Genomic DNA, 15,938 nt, shown 5'->3' with positions numbered 1-15,938 from the left:
TTGGGGAAATAAACGTGTTCATACGGAAGGATTCTGGCGTGTGTGTGGTGTGTATGTGTGTGTGCGTGTGTGTATGTTTTTTGCCGGCGAGACCATTACGCGCGCGCCCCGCACAAGGGATCAATATCCTGGCTTTGTATTAGTGGCAGCCATTCTATCACCAAGCTACAGTCTGGCCCTCTTTCCTGCTTTATTTTATATTGCATTTATCATCAAATAACAAAAGATATGTTTAATTTGCTGATTCATCAAGTTTTGACCATTAGAATATAAAACTACTCAAAAACACAACCTTTACCCCTCCCCAACAGTCTATAGAGTCTCTCTCCTCTCCTCCTACACTTATTTTGTTCTGAACTCCCAGGGATAGACTATCTATTCACTCCCATGCAACAGTCAACACAGTGGACCACAGTTACTTTCTCTCTTTTTTTCTTTTTGTTTGTTTGGTTTTGGTTTTTCGAGACAGGGTTTCTCTGTGTAGCCCTGGCTGTCCTGGAACTCACTCTGTAGACCAGGCTAGCCTCAAATTCAGAAATCTGCCTGCCTCTGCCTCCCAAGTGCTGGGATTAAAGGCGTGCGCCACCACCGCCCGGCTCCACAGGTACTTTCTCTTTGACTTCTTTTTTTCCTAATTATTTGCGTTCACAATTTTCAGGAAGCTAGCTCAGCTCTTAGAAGAACTTAATATGCTCAGTACACTCACTCCCTTGGCAAGAATCTTGCCCTTCACTTGTTTGCTTATTGCTAAGAGCATATATATATATTAATGCTAACAGCATGCAGGGTGACTGGAGACTTTTCTGACTAAGCACCATGATGATGTTAACAGCGCCCATTCCCCTGATTTCACCTTTCCTGTGTATTCACAAATACGTGGCCAAAGGATCAACTCTGTGTTCTCCAAAACTCTGTGTCTTCTAAAAGGCTTAGGATGCAAACACTACATGCCTTTTCTCTACCCATGTGTGTTCTTCATTCTGCTGAGTTACTACAAGATTATAGTGCTTTATTCATGTTGTATTGTCAGAGCACAGAAAAATCCTATTCCCTTTAAGTCTACAATGTCCTGCCTGCGGGATATGCTAGGGCAATGGAGGAACCAGAGAATAGAGACTATTTGTGCTCAGCTTGCTTTCTCCTTTTGTTCAGTTCAGAACCACAGCCCATGAAAAAAATTGTACCATCTACATTGATTAATCTGGATTGTTTTATGTCAAATTAGTAAACTAAAGTCATTTGGGAAGAGGGACTCTCATGTGAGAAAATGTTGTCATAAGATTGGTCTGTAAGCAAGTCTGCAGTCCATTTTCTTAATTAGTGATTGGTGGGAGAGGGAGAATCCCATTGTGAATGAGATGTCACCTCTTGGCTGGTTGTCTTTGGTGCTATAAGAAAGCAGACTGAGGAGCCGGGCAGTGGTGGTGAACGCCTTTAATCCCAGCACTTGGGAGGCAGAGGCAGGCAGATTTCTGAGTTCGAGGCCAGCCTGGTCTACAGAGTGAGTTCCAGGACAGTCAGGGCTACACAGAGAAACCCTGTCTTGAAAAACAAAAAACAAAAGAAAAGAAAAAGAAAGCAGACTGAGCAAGCCACAGAAAATAAACCTTTCAGACTGCCATACACAGTACCGGCAGGGGGAGATACCCATTTGCCACCACATCACACAGTGTGGATGGAAGATGTCACCCAGGGGCCCTCCAGTTGTGTGGTCAGCATGTAGCTGGAGCCACCACAATGTGTATGGTCAGATGGGAGAGAAAGAGAAGTGGAAAAGCTTGAGCATCATGAAGAGAAATGAAGCTAGAGACCCGACGGAGGAGAAGAGCAGCCTGTTGTGAGTGAGTGGTCAGCCCCACCACCGGAGACCAGTCAGAGCTGATGCTGAGGGCCTTCTCTGGGTCATGGCTACACAATGGCAAAGGTTGCTGTCAATGTTGATGGCTCATATTACCACTAGAGAATATGGGGATGTCTGTGGTCTGGGCAGCCACTGGGAATCAACTGGATCTCCAAGGGGTGTGCAGAATGAGCCCCCATGCTCTGGAGAGCTGGCCCCATCTCTAATCCATGACAGGACTTGGGAGAGCGGGCCTTGCATCTTGCCTAGCAACACGGTGGAGCTGGCTCTCTGATGGTTGGGGTGTGGGTGAGCCATTCCTGAGGATGAGGATGTGGGATAGTTGACCCCACCACTTGTCTGCCATGAAGTGAGGGAGCGATGCTCTCCCTCCTCCTTTGTCCCTCACCAACTGCAACAGCCAGGAAAGCTAGCCCTGCACCTTGCCTGGGCACTACAATAGGGCTGGTCCTGGCCTAGGGGATGTGGGTGAGCCAGCCCAACGAGCAATAGCAAGGGAAAAACTTGGGATGTCCTTTAAGGAAAGTAGCATGCCACTTTCCTTAAAGGACATCCCAAGTTTCTGGCATCCTTACATCCTTGGGTTGTCATCGTACCGTGGGCTTCAAGGTCTCCCCTCAATCTTGTGTTTTCCAATCCTGCAAAACAACTAGCATGTAGATTCTGCTGCCAGCTGGGCATGGAGACTGGTCACCATGGATCATAAATGCACTAGAGTCTTTGATCTGACTCTAAGGAAATACTTTCCTAGACAGCTGCTTTTTAAGAGCAGGGAATTCCTTCAGGGGAGTCTCAGTTGTGCTCTCTCTTTCGAATGAATTTGTATTTTTATAAGTTGGAGCCTTTTGTGGATGGCTTTGTCCTTGGGGGCCATTTCCTATTGTTTCAGTGACTAGCAAGACATTTCTCTGTAGCTCACAGTCTTTATCAGCATGTACCATCTCTGTAGCTTTAAACTTACTTGAGCATGGAGAGCATGGGAAAATAGCAAAGCCTCCCTGCAACCCAGGAGTGAAGATTCAGAGGGGGTCATGTGCAGACGTGTGGATAGTGTATGCAGAAAATGTCCATCATAGCTTTCTTCCCACTGGCTGTTTGTGGCCTGAAGACTGTTCCCCTACAGAGATTGCTCCTACTGAAATTAACTACACTTGCCTCCTTGTTTGGCTGTATGAAATAGCTCCAACAGTTCAATTGTACGTAATAAATGTTGAGGTGTGGCCTGTTGCCATGTATTTGTAATGCTAAATACTGACCCCCAAGGTCTGGTTACCTCAGGGAAAAGGAGATCCTCACATACACCAAGTATGTATGAACAAGTATACATATACCATGTAACCTTGCTTCTTAATTTAAAACTATTGGTTGAATAAAGAAGCTGAAGGGAAGGGTGACCTCAGAGGAAGACCAGCAGTCTCAACTAACCTGGACCCCGAGGAGCTCCCAGAGACTGAGCCACCAATGAGGCAGCATACATGGGCTGGTCTGAGGCCACAGGCACATATGTAGCAGAGGGCTGCCTGCCTGGTCTGGTGTCAGTGGGAGAAGATGCACCTAATCCTCGAGAGACTTGAGGCCCCAGGGAAGAGGAAGGTCTGGAAGGGGGTAGCACCCTCTCAGAGACAAGGGGGAGGAGGAATGGGATGGGGAACTGTGGGAGGGGACCCAGGGTGGTGGTGGGGGGAGGGGAAATGGCTGGAGTGTAAATAAATAAAATAATAAAATAAAAAGAAAAAAAGAAAGGAAGGAAAGAAAGAGAGAGAGGAAGGAAGGAAGGAGGGAAGGAAAGAAGGAAGGAAAGAAGGAAGGAAGGAAGAAAGGAAGGAAGGGATTCTGTATCAAATTCCCAGTTTTGTAGAGAAATAGGAGGAGCCCCATTAAGTTATAGACACCATCTCTTCATCATCATCATAATCACCATATACACACACATACACACACATGTGTTTATGTGCACATATGTGCACACACATATATAAAGTTGGGATAAGGTTGAAACAGGCTTTTCCTCCTACAGTCTAGTCTAGGCTAAAACCCACAATACTCTTGTATCTGCCCCTAGAGTGCTGAAATTATTGGTGTATACCGCCACACCTGACTTACCACTCATCCTAGTAAGACTGAAAGAAGGCACGTGAAGAGAAATGTCTCTGGAGAAGAAAATGAAGGTGTGTTTCACCCTTTGCCTACTCATTGCCTTATTTAGAAGTCCTTAAGATGTTTCCTTCCCATTCTTTTCTACTTTTTTTTTAAGACCATGGCACATCACCTCAATGTCACCCAAATGTTCTCTCTATATTCACCAAGAACTGACTTTCGTTATACTGTGATTAACTATTCTCTTTTCATTCAGCAAACACTTATAGGGGTCTCCTTTTCAGGCTCCTGACCATGGCTATAGCATGAAAAGGTAAATACACTAGAGTCGGCTTTCTTGAGGGACCCATATGGTAGCTTATGGTTAGAATGCTCCTTCAGTTTTAAGGTGTGACATATAATGGCAGACACCAATAGGAGGTACGCAGTGCATGGAGACTCCAGACGAGGGAGGCAGAAATTCTGGATATCATTTTGGAGTCTGTATATTGATATAGCTTATCTAAGTAGTTCTATGGTCTCAGACAGAGTCTGTGACTTCAACTCTAAATGTATAATCCATATTAAAAAGGTTTTGAGGTTTTTCTTTTCTTTTGTTTTCTTTTTTTTGTTTGTTTGTTTTTGTTTTTCGAGACAGGGTTTCTCTGTATAGCCCTGACTATCCTGGAACTCACTCTGTAGACCAGGCTGGCCTCGAACTCAGAAATCCGCCTTCCTCTGCCTCCCAAGTGCTGGGATTAAAGGTGTGCGCCACCACTGCCAGGCTTTGAGATTTTTCTATAACTATCTTTCAATTACAACTAAGAGTTAAGAATAGACCTGGAGGGAGGTAGACTTGAATTCAAATCAGGGATCATGTTTTATGTTTCCACAAAAGGTGGTTTAGTTAAATCCCTTAGTCTCTCGTGTCCAGAAAAGACAATACAAGTCCTGAAATTAACTAATGTGGTATTAATGTGGTATGTGCAATGCTTTCTCGTGCCACTTCTCGCTCACCATCTGCAGCTATTTTCACTTTTTATTTAACGTTACATGTCATAAAAAGTGCTTAATTATTGATTTGGGGGAGGATGCTTGGATCTAACTTAGGACCTTGCTCATGTTGGGCAAGTCCTTTACCAGCTGAGATGTATCCTTCAGTCCCTTGTTTTTAAATATAGTATGATTTCTTTGTTTGAAGACAGTCTAAACATTATAAAAAACACATCACAAAGATTTCTTTAAAAACATATTTAAATTAGCAATTCATTGAGGTAAACCTATACATTCCAAGAAACCATCTGGCTAGGTAACAGAATATTCATATCAAATAGATTTTTATATTAGCATTTCAAAACTATAACATATAATATTTCAAGTGACACTTCATAAAAATTATAAATATCAGTCATAAATTAACTTAAAGTTTACTTATTTAAATTATCAATAAATTAAAAATAATTAAAATAGTGTCCCAACATTCATATTGTCTGTTCTTCGTAGAGAACAACATAAGTCAGATACCCGACAACAGGATATATTTTCTGACCACAGTGAGGAATGTCCACAAACTGATATGCTTAGGCACAGCATACTAGGTTTGCCGAGTAGACCTCATAGTGATCTTTAGAAATTCTTCAAGTGCTTTCAAGATGAGTTGGATGGTCTTGGTCCTTTGCCACTCCTTCTGTGACTCCAGTTTCTCCATTAGGAGAGCATTGGAAGTTGGACTGGGAAGGACTATTTTATTTGAATCTTTTACCTAAAGAGGAAAAAAAAAGACTGATTAAATATTGCACAATTTTTTTTTCCTTGTGGAGTGCTCTGGGCTGTGGGAAGAAGTTCTAATTTAGGATGAATGAGACAAACTAGGCCCATCTGCTTTGACTCACCCAAGCCAGGGGAGGTATTTTTGCTCTAAGCCTACCCTGAGAGAGACCCATGCTTAAGAACTCCATTCTTTTTCTTTTCAAGGCGATTATTTTTCTATTTTTTTCTTTCTTTTTCTCTTTTTTTTCTTTTTTTTTTTGTTTTTTTTGTTTTTGTTTTTTCGAGACAAGGTTTCTCTGTGTAGCCCTGGCTGTCCTGGAACTCACTCTGTAGACCAGGCTGGCCTCGAACTCAGAAATTCGCCTGCCTCTGCCTCCCAAGTGCTGGGATTAAAGGCGTGCGCCACCACCGCCCGGCGATTATTAGTTTTTCAATAGCAACAGAATCCTTACTTTACTATTCTGTCTGACAGTAGAGAGTAAGCATCCAGAGGTCAGCACCACCATCTTATTCATCTGTTATCCAAACATCCATGCTAATACACAGAACTGGTACTAAATGACAAGACACTTCCATCGGGAAACGTGGTACAGAGGGATCTAAATCAAACGCATTCCTTCACCCTTTCCATTCAGACTCTGTTGAGGGTCTCTTGGCGTGGTAGCATGAAGAATGCTGGAAACACCCTTCCATGAGCCCACTGGCATGGAGAAGACTAACTGGTAGGCTTGCCCCACTACTTAGGAGCCTGAGTGCTATAGCAAGGCCATAAACAAGCAGCTGTTTACAAAAATGAATCTCAGTTCCCTTCCTAGACCTTCTAAGTCCGACTCTGCTGGAACAAGATCCTGGGTGATTCCTGTGCCCATTAAACTGGGAAACTCTCTGGTTTAAGGCAAGAAACTACAAGTGGCAGAAGCAGCCTTAGCATGAGGGTTTCATTCCAGGCCCTTCTTATTGCATTTGGCTTGGCTCATCCACAGTCTGAGCCATCACTCCTCCATATCTACCATTTAATAGCTAGTGGTAGACAGAAGTCCTCGATCCCTTCCATTCCTGACATTTTAGCTTTTGGCTACTTAGGTCTCTGGTAACAAAAATGTCACTTGCCAAGGATTAAATATTAAAGTCAATTTTGTGCTCTGTGTTCTCATAACGGGTGACTGCGTCAGGCTGGATATGCTTCCTTTTGTCTGTTAATAGTTTTCTTATCTCTTAAGCAATTAGTAACATTCTATTCAATGCAGTTTAAAGCAGGTATTGATGTTCTTTGCAAAAGAGAGCCCCAAACAAAACCCCAAAGTAAAACAAAGCAAGTCCTTACAATCAAAAACGGTTGCTCAGACTCTCTCCCTCCTGAGCAGCTGTCTGGAAAAAGTATCACTGCCCTGAGATGCTGGGTGTTTTCCCTGAGCCTTTCTTCCCCACACTGCATGAGAAATGGGAAAGCACTCACCTCTTGTTTGAAGACATGAATTAGGGTTTCAGTAGTGCTCTGAATGACTCTGGCTCTGTCTTTCTTGTTCTCTTGTAAGCTGTTCTTCATGTACTCCAGGTAGATTTGGTACTCCAAAAGACCAGAGGTGATTTTCAATAGGCAAATTTCCTATGAGAAAAATGGAAAGGGAAGTCAGTTCTTTCTAGGAGATAGACTCAATCTGAGAATAAGATTCCTGCTGTTCAGCCTCTTCTACAGAATCAGACAACAGGCAGCATCAGCTGACCTCCTTTAGTTATCTGGACAAGTAGAGAGAGGCACCACTTAATATCTCTCCAGAAGCCCCATAGTGTAGCAGTGAGAATTCACTTCTGATCTCCCAATCCTTGCCTTCTACCTAACCCTCCTGTACTCTTGTTCTTTATCTGGGCTGACCTGAAACCTGCTTTTAAGAAATAATGAGAAACCCATGCAGGTTATCTCACTGGCTGGAAGGAGAGGGGTGTCCTCAGTAGGAAGAGTAGGCCTGGATCACTCCAGGGGCAGCCAGAGAAGATAATGGCTCATGAACTACTGTACTAGAAGCTTGATGATTTTAAGCTTGCTATGATTTCTAACACTTAACAGTGGTGAGGAATCCCAGCGTAGTGGGACTTCACCTGTTCAAAGAAACTGCTTTTTAATCAAAGCTGTAAGTTACTTGCCTCATGACACTTACATAAGGTTTTTTATATCTACTCTCCCATTTATTTTTAACAAAAAAAATGCTTTTTAATCATCTAATACTTCAAAGCCAAGAGAAGAATGGAGACTCGAAACATTTGGCTCTTGATAGACATCGATTGAGTGGACATTTATAGCACTGGTTGGTAAACTTTCCCTCACCCTAGCAGCCGCTGAGGTGCCTCTCGATATCCTTTTGTATGCAAGCCACTGCAGGCCAGTTACATGCAAGTGGTGTTGGATGTACTCCCCCATCTTTGCTGCCTGACTGGGACTGTATATATACAAGTATCACAGGCAAGAAAGAACCTTGGCTGAAGAACGCTGGAAGTAAATGTGACAAAGTTTCTACCTGATTGTATCCAGTTTGGAAGCATCCATCGCTTCTTTGTATCTCTGGAAGTTTCAGGTTGTTTTCTGACAATGCATCATCGTTGTTCATACAATCGGAATTGCCATTGCACAACTGCAAAAAAAAATTACCAGAATGATCACTTAAGTACCTCTACAACAATCACCACTAGAGGGCCAAGTCATGTTCTTCCATAGTAGGACACACTCTAAGAAAAGGCAAGCTACACCTTCTTAGAAACCTACTAAGCAGCACAATAAACAAAAAAGCACCCTTAGGCTCAGTCTCGGGCTCTCTTTTGGCTTCAAGCTTGTTACTCTCCTAAGTATTTCCTATGTTTAAAGTAAAGAATTATTGAAGTCCCTCTTACACATTTGTTTCAAGGATTCGATGATAAAAACTACCTGGCACAGAGTAGGTAAACTTGGTAAAGGACAGAAATTTTCATGATATCTTGAGGCAAATAAATTTAAGTCACAGAATATTCCATCTGGAAGGGTCTGTGCCACCATCTGTAACTCTGTAATTGTGCAGATAAAGAGTACTAAATAGCTGGGAATTTTCCCAAGATTACAAAGTTGGTTCTACACACCCAGACCTAGAGTCTAAGCTATTAATCTTGCTTGTGATTTTTTTTTCTTTCTGTCAAGCAGAGTCAAAATACATTTAAAGACACAAAATACATTTACATTTAAAGATGGGAGATATTTTAATCTAGGTAAGTTTGGTTGGTTGGTTGGTTTTTTTTTTCTTTTCTTTTCTTTTTTTTTTTGTTTTGGTTTTTTGGGTTTTGTTTGTTTGTTTTTGTTTTTGAGGAAGGATCTCTCAATGTAGTCCTGGGTATCCTGAAACTCACTATGTAGACCAAGCTGGCCTCTAACTCACAGAGATCTTCCTGCCTGTGACTCCCACGTGCTGGGAGATATCCTCCACCATGTCCAGTCCAATCTAGATTTTTTTTTATGTTAGCACTTTACTGGGCTCTAGCACTTTACTGGGCTCTATACAATAGGCATCTTAGCTGGGCTGACCTGGAGCATCCTGATATCTCTCTCTCTCTATCTCTCTCTCTCTCTCTCTCTCTCTCACACACACACACACACACACACACACACACACACACAAACACACACACACACACTCACAGAGCTTACTACATTTCAGCCAAAAAGCACTTTCTGGTCCTTGTAGAGTTCAAGGAACAAATGAAGGCAAAGAGATCTGACTCTTTGGTAAGGTGAAAGGAAACCCTACCCAAGAAACAATAGCTAAATTGGAACTGAGAATGGCTCACTGTGAATTTTCTAGAAATACAGTCGCATTCTGTATCTTCCAGACAGGGAAGGAACCCCACCCCACTCCCCACCCAAAACCAGCAAAGAGGAGAGAGTCTAGTCTGATCTTTAGCTTCAAATCCTAAAGGTCCTAAAACGAAGCAGAGAATTCTCAATTCAAGAGCAAAGAGAATGAATGGACGCCCACACTGGGCCTTCATCACTTTCATAGCCTACCCACCTCTTTTCTCATTTCCAAGATCTCCCTGAGAACATATGTAATTAAGCCTCCGACTTGTGAAGTGGGTCTGTTGGGGGTGGTATCCTCTGTGAAGTCTCCTCTCCGGACTTGTGAAGTAGGGAAGGCAGTGGTTGTCACCAGGATCAGCCCCAAGAAGGCCACTGGTTGGAAGTCTCCTGTGTGGAGGAAAGGGAATGCAACAAGTGAGCGGATAGCACAGCTGGGCGCCTGCTGCTGGCTGCTGGCCGCTGGCCAACCCACAATGCTGGCTCTCCGCCTCACTCTCCTCTCTCACAGTCACAAAAGCTCCGCCAGAGGGCAAGGAACTGCCTTCACTTACTTGCGGAGAGGAACTTCATAGCTGTTCCTGGAGGGCAGATGGAGTGGACTTTCGTTCCTGGTGGGATCGAGAGCAGAATGAGCTACAGACATCCCCAGTCTCATATTTATTGGGAGTCGACTCTCTAATTTTGAGACTCATGGGAAAATCCCACATTTGATAAAAATCTTTGTTGGAGGGTGGGGGTGGGGCCAGAGTGGGTGGGGCTGATTGGAAACCTTATTAAGATTGCACAATGTGACGTCGTTTAGCATCGAAAGAATCACAGCTAGGAGGGGGAAAGTATGCTTAAGTCATCCTTGAGGCTAGCCCTAAGAAGCTCGATCACTCTTTCTTCTCTTTTTTTTCTTTAAAAGTGACTCAGCACTTGAGCATGTCTTAACGGGGGGGGGGGGGGTTCAAAACTGAAATGCACAATGTTTTATAAGAAGAAAGAGAAGCTAAAGATGACGTTATTCAAACGCATGTGCACACACACACACGAGTTAATAAGAAGCTAGGATTTACTATCCTAGGTTTTTTATGTCTGTAAGAATCTAAAGATGTTCTGACCTGAGTTTCTTCAGATCATACAAAGACACACATCCCCACCTCCACCCCCAGCACCCAACCTGGAGTCATACAGACAGTAGTGAGGCCTGTTGCATATTGCTTGTTTTTCCTGTGTCTTATCAGGACCAGCTGTTTCCAATGGTTTGTTCATCTCCAAATTTTGTGCAGTTGTTTCCAGGAGTTGCCAGGTGGTGAGTGAAGCGAGTGAAGGACAGAAATATCTTCTGTCTGTCATCAAGCACTCTTGGTTTCCTCTCAAGTCCAAAGCCCACTCGCTGCTTTCTCCCTAGTGGTCTCTTGGCTATCTTCCTAGTAAGACTGTTAGTCTCTGTAACAGAGTTTCCCTTATCTGTTAGTGCTGACCTCACTGCTGCCAGAACACTCCCAAAACACTTCCAGGTCATGCAAGGAGGTCTGTTACAGTTCTCACGTTGTTGAAGTTCTTTGATTCTGGGTATATGGAGGATAAAGATATCAAAGAATGACCTCATTGTATCTTAGCTATCTTGTGTTTGAAGTTCCCTTTTACTGGGTGACAGGATTTGAATTTGAAGGTGGCATGTCTCACTCTAAACGACCCCTCTAATGCCCAGGTCTTCTAGCCTGGCTCAAGCTTAAACAGACTTCTTCCCTTTGGTTAATTTCTTTTGCAGACTAGTCCCTGTTTTTCTGTCCACCTGTCTCCAGATACCTAAATAGCGTTCAGAATGATTCCAGGCTGAAAGTAGGCTCTGTATATAAAACCCGACACTATTTACAAAACACACTCTTAGTCGGAATCAGCTTCTTTACTTTGCAGATTGCCTTAAGATTCTTAAAGCAGTGACTGTTGCTAGGACAGTTCTTTCACTGTGTGAAAATACATAGGGACTGGGGGGTTTTAGTTGAAAACAAAAATGGAGGGAGGAAGCAGGATGGTTTTACTTTTAGTGCCCTTGGGCCTTAAAAAGGCAGCTGAAACAGCCTAGAGCTCCATCTTTCTCCAGCGCTGAAAGAAGCCACTTCCCCTACTCCCTGCTGTTTGCTATCTCAGGCTTCTGTAGTACAGAGTTTCTTTTCTCCACTTAACAATTTTTTAAATGTCTCAATAAACAAGATTGTTAGGCTTACTACAGCATTCAGATTTCTGCTTTCAATTTTTTTTTTTAAAAAAAGTGTTTTCTAAGTAGCGGGCATGCATCCATGATAAAAATGTTCAAACCAGACAACAGAGCAAAGTAATGGCCCACAGGGGGTGCCTGATCCCCAGTAATTTTAGTGAAACTCTTGTCAGCCTCATCTGGAAGAGGTTTTCTCAGTTCATATATGTATACATATACATTTCATACATATATGTGTATAAAATGCATATTTATACATAGAGATACACACTGTATGTTAATGGTTTGGATGTTGTCTATATAGCTTTTCATGGAGGCACACTATAGCCTTTTGAGTAACAATTTGGGTTAGAAGTCCAATTACATCATTTGCTAGCTGTTTGACAATGGCTAAGTTAGCCCAAGATCTGTGTTCTTGTTTGCTCTTTAATGCAACAGAATAGTCTGATGCCCTCTTACAGCCTCAGTTGCCACTGAATACACATGATGCTCGTTCACACATGCAGAAAAAGCCGTCCTCAAACTAGGTCCCTTACTTAGTAATGACCCAGCTGTGCTTTCCTCCTTGACTTTTCCAGAAGCCTTCTGCTAAGTGTTTTCATGTGAGAAGTTACAGCCTACACATACTGTCATCCTTCAAGTTTTCTGAGCATGATTCTCAAGCATAAATGGCCTTGACAACCCCAGAGCTTGAGCTTCTAGCAGTCAGATAGTCAAGGGTTGGAAGGCAGGGTGATTCTGTCTTGTCCCTATGTATGCCACCAGCACGGATCTTTCTTAGTACCACTGTCTTTGATTGGCATTTGCTTATGGGAGAAAAAGAGTCTTCTCAAACCAAAATATCAGCACAGTAACTCTAAACTCTATTTCTACCATTACAGATTCTTTTCTCCGTATCTTGATGGGTTTCCCGTTTGAAGAACTCCTCATGTATGTGTCTGTGTAGATACTTTCTTCTGTAGTTTTACGTTCACAGCAAAACTTGAGGCACGAATTTCCTAAGCCACACTTACTTGCCCCCAAATCTCGTTCGGATTTTGGTATGTATTAATAAACAAGAAAAGCTAGTATAAAAAAAAAGAAAAAAGAAAGGCTAGTATACATTGCCATTACTAACTAAAAATTCTGGGACTTCAGCATTGCTGAGATCAAGAGACGAAGGATATAGCTGAGAATATGTCTGGGGAGGAAAAGGCAGTTCTCTTCTTTTGTATGGGGCTGACTGTGTCCTTCCGTATTACTATTCACACATACCTTTCTATGTGCTGATAGATTCCAGAGTTCATTAGTACATTTCAGGCAAGTGGAAGAAAGACGTTTACATCTCTAAAAGAGATGCTTTCCACGCTCTCATGGTAGGGTACTGTGCTCTTTGGCTGGGGTTGGAGATGAGTGGGTCTGCAATTTAACTAAAAAGAGTATCTCAAAGAGAAAAGAGAAGTTACTGGTACTAGGGAACTTGCAGTTGCTTTTAGAATGTAGTTTCATTTGTCACCAAGGCAGAAGATGTTTGCAAAGTGAAACAATGGGTAATTCAACAGCTTCTTCTGGGAGACAAGCTCTGGGAAATGTCTTGTATTGAGAAAACATATTACTATTATTTAGGAGAGAATATTAGGGAGAAGGGTGCTGTGTCTATTTGGAAGGCACTGGCTAATTTTGAAGGACAGACAGACTAATTGCCCTAAGCTCTTGACAGCTGCCAGTCAGTTCAGTTTCTGTTCTGACCTTACAGCCTCAGTGTTGCCCCAATCCCAGTGTGGCTCCTAACAACTTTTTAACCCAGCCTTAGATTTTCCAACATGCAATAGGGCTAAACCTAGATCTCCTAATGCTAAGCTAAATGCAAATCTGCCCTATGATTTCATCTCTTCCTTGTCCTTGTTATTTTGTTATACATGGAGATACCTTATCCCTAGAAAACTAGAAAATCCCAGGCATTTTAGGAGTGGCCCTATGGATAGCAAGGAGCAGCCTCCCTGCCTAGGTACCTGAGACTGTTTCTGTCTTATCTTAATGAGAGTTCTCTGATCCCAGCAAGTTGATAAGCTGGCCTCTCTAAAGCTAGTTGGTGATAAGAAATCACATTCTGATCCTGAACTCTCCCCAGTCCAGGAAGATTCATCTGGCTGTTTGTGGGGCTGATTTTCAGTGGCTGCTACTTGTGCTTCAAAATTAGGAAACTTCAGCTAAGAGAAACCAGTTCATTTATTCTGGTAAGCCACTTTAACCACCTTTGGCTTCTCCAAAGATCTCAGGTTCTGAGTTCAGAGAGAGTCATGGGCAGAAACTAAGCATGCAAAGTATCAACTTCCCCTCAAAATTAATGTACTAGGAACTATTTGAAAGCATCATATGTTGTGTCAAAACCAGGGGATTCTTTTGGCCTGGCTACGGTGTATTTCACCTCCCTTCCCTGGTCTTTTTATTAGTTATTGGCTAACAAAAGAATGCCTTAGTTCTTCTGAATAACGTCTCTGCTGTATTCTTGCCAGCTAATCTTCATAGTGAACAATTTCCACAAAATACTTTGGATGTGTGAAGCACTCTCCACGTCTGAGACACTAGATGTCGTGGCTTCGAAGCAGATCCACCTGGATTGATTTAAAGTGTTACAGAAGAATTCATATCCTGGTAAGCAAATTAAGGCAAAAAAAAAAAATTACAGGTGATACATTGAAAATGCTGAATATTCTGTCTCTATCTCTGTCTCTGCCTCTGCCTCTGCCTCTCTCTCTCTGTCTCTCTCTCTCTCTCTCTCTCTCTCTCTCTCTCTCTCTCTCTCTCTCTCTCTGTGTGTGTGTGTGTGTGTGTGTGTGTGTGTGTGTGTGTGTGTGTGATGTGTGTGTGTGACTTGCTCTGTGTATATGTGGTTTGGGGTGGGGGGAGGTGGTACAGCAGAGGAGAGACTCCCTGACCCACAAACCTACTATTGTCACAGCTCTAAAGTGCTGTCCCTTCTGTGCTGGATAACCTTGCAATCTGAAGTATCCAAGGAACCTGGGATATCTGTCTGCTGTCACTATTCTGCCAGGGCCTGAGACTCTTCCACATTGGTGAAGGTCTGGGCACTTATGGTATGACTTATCCAGATCCCTTATCCAGGAAACCAGGTTACTTCCATATAGATAAAATTCAGAAATCTGAGGTAGTGACTGACCAGAGAACAGGCCTGACTTTCCCACTAGTCAGCTTTACAAAGGATCACAATGCCTGGAAATGGCAAAAGATCTGTTTTGGGGTTTCGTACCTAAGCAACAGCTGCTAGTTGTATCACATTTTCTCATGTCTCTGTAAATACAGTATAAATACTGTCATGTATACTTCTCTATGACTAGTTTGTTCATTACAGGTCTAGGAAAGCTAGTAAGGGACCTAGGTAAGTACTCTTGAGCAGGTTGTGCTTAGAAGGAGATTCAGGCTCAGGTGTTATATAGCTGTTCTTTTAGCTAGGCTTGTGAAGATAATGAATAGCCTTACTGAATGGAATGCAGAATTCAGACAGAATGAGGTTGCAAAACTTTTGGCTGAGTGTAGAGTTCCCCTAAATTCTCCTTGTTTGTTTGTTTGTTTGTTTGTTTGTTTGTTTTTCTTACTACATTACTAAATCCTTGGATTGGATTTTAGGAATACAACTGTTTTCAGATCTGAACACTGAGATCATGCCTAACAGGAAGGTGTCACGCAGAGCGTTTTCCTACCTAAGCCCTCGACATATTACAGTTTCTAAATTCTTTCCCTGCTTCAGCAGTATATCCACACTCTGTGATTCTGCAGCTCTCCACTGGCCACGCTCAACACTCCAATGTCTGTTCATCATGGGCTGTTGCCGGGTATGCCCTCAGAATTGAGAAATAACTCCTGAATGTTGAGAAGTCTGATACCATCATCTTGTTCCCACCCAAAGAAGATTCAGCAAACTAGTTTCAGCTGTTTAGGATGCTTTCCATTTTGACATGTCCAGGATCTTGGTGGCCTCAGGCAACATAAGATAATTCAAGAAATTAGAGTCTCTTTGTGAAAATATACCAGTGCAGTGAAAAAGCACATTTCTTAGTAATTACTGTTGTTGGTTCTTGCTCTTGCAGATTGTTGGTATTGATTCTCTTGCCCGAGCTTTCTGAAAAGCTAGAATTACAAATTCACACCACCAGGCCTGGCTACTATTTTCTTTCTTTCTTGTATTTCTCTGCATATACAACACAGAGAGT

The 15,938-nt window shown here is 42.6% G+C and overlaps 1 protein-coding gene across 1 annotated transcript; it reads right to left on the bottom strand.

The window, feature by feature from the left end:
- Positions 1 to 5,173: 5,173 nt before the first annotated feature.
- LOC114627098 (interleukin-6) lies at positions 5,174 to 10,188 on the bottom strand. The gene is made up of 5 exons (XM_028774772.1): positions 10,076 to 10,188; positions 9,736 to 9,911; positions 8,221 to 8,334; positions 7,164 to 7,313; positions 5,174 to 5,699 (listed from the first exon to the last, which is right to left on the bottom strand). The coding sequence occupies exons 1-5, from the start codon at positions 10,092 to 10,094 to the stop codon at positions 5,532 to 5,534; spliced, it is 627 nt and encodes a 208-aa protein (XP_028630605.1). The 5' UTR covers positions 10,095 to 10,188; the 3' UTR covers positions 5,174 to 5,531.
- Between the last annotated feature and the right edge of the window lie 5,750 nt (positions 10,189 to 15,938).

Source organism: Grammomys surdaster, unplaced genomic scaffold (genome assembly GCF_004785775.1).
Source record: "Grammomys surdaster isolate TR1022 unplaced genomic scaffold, NIH_TR_1.0 242, whole genome shotgun sequence".
Classification (NCBI taxonomy): Eukaryota; Metazoa; Chordata; class Mammalia; order Rodentia; family Muridae; genus Grammomys; species Grammomys surdaster.
The sequence above is the reverse complement of the archived record's forward strand: the minus strand, read 5'-3'. Positions and strand labels throughout refer to the sequence as shown.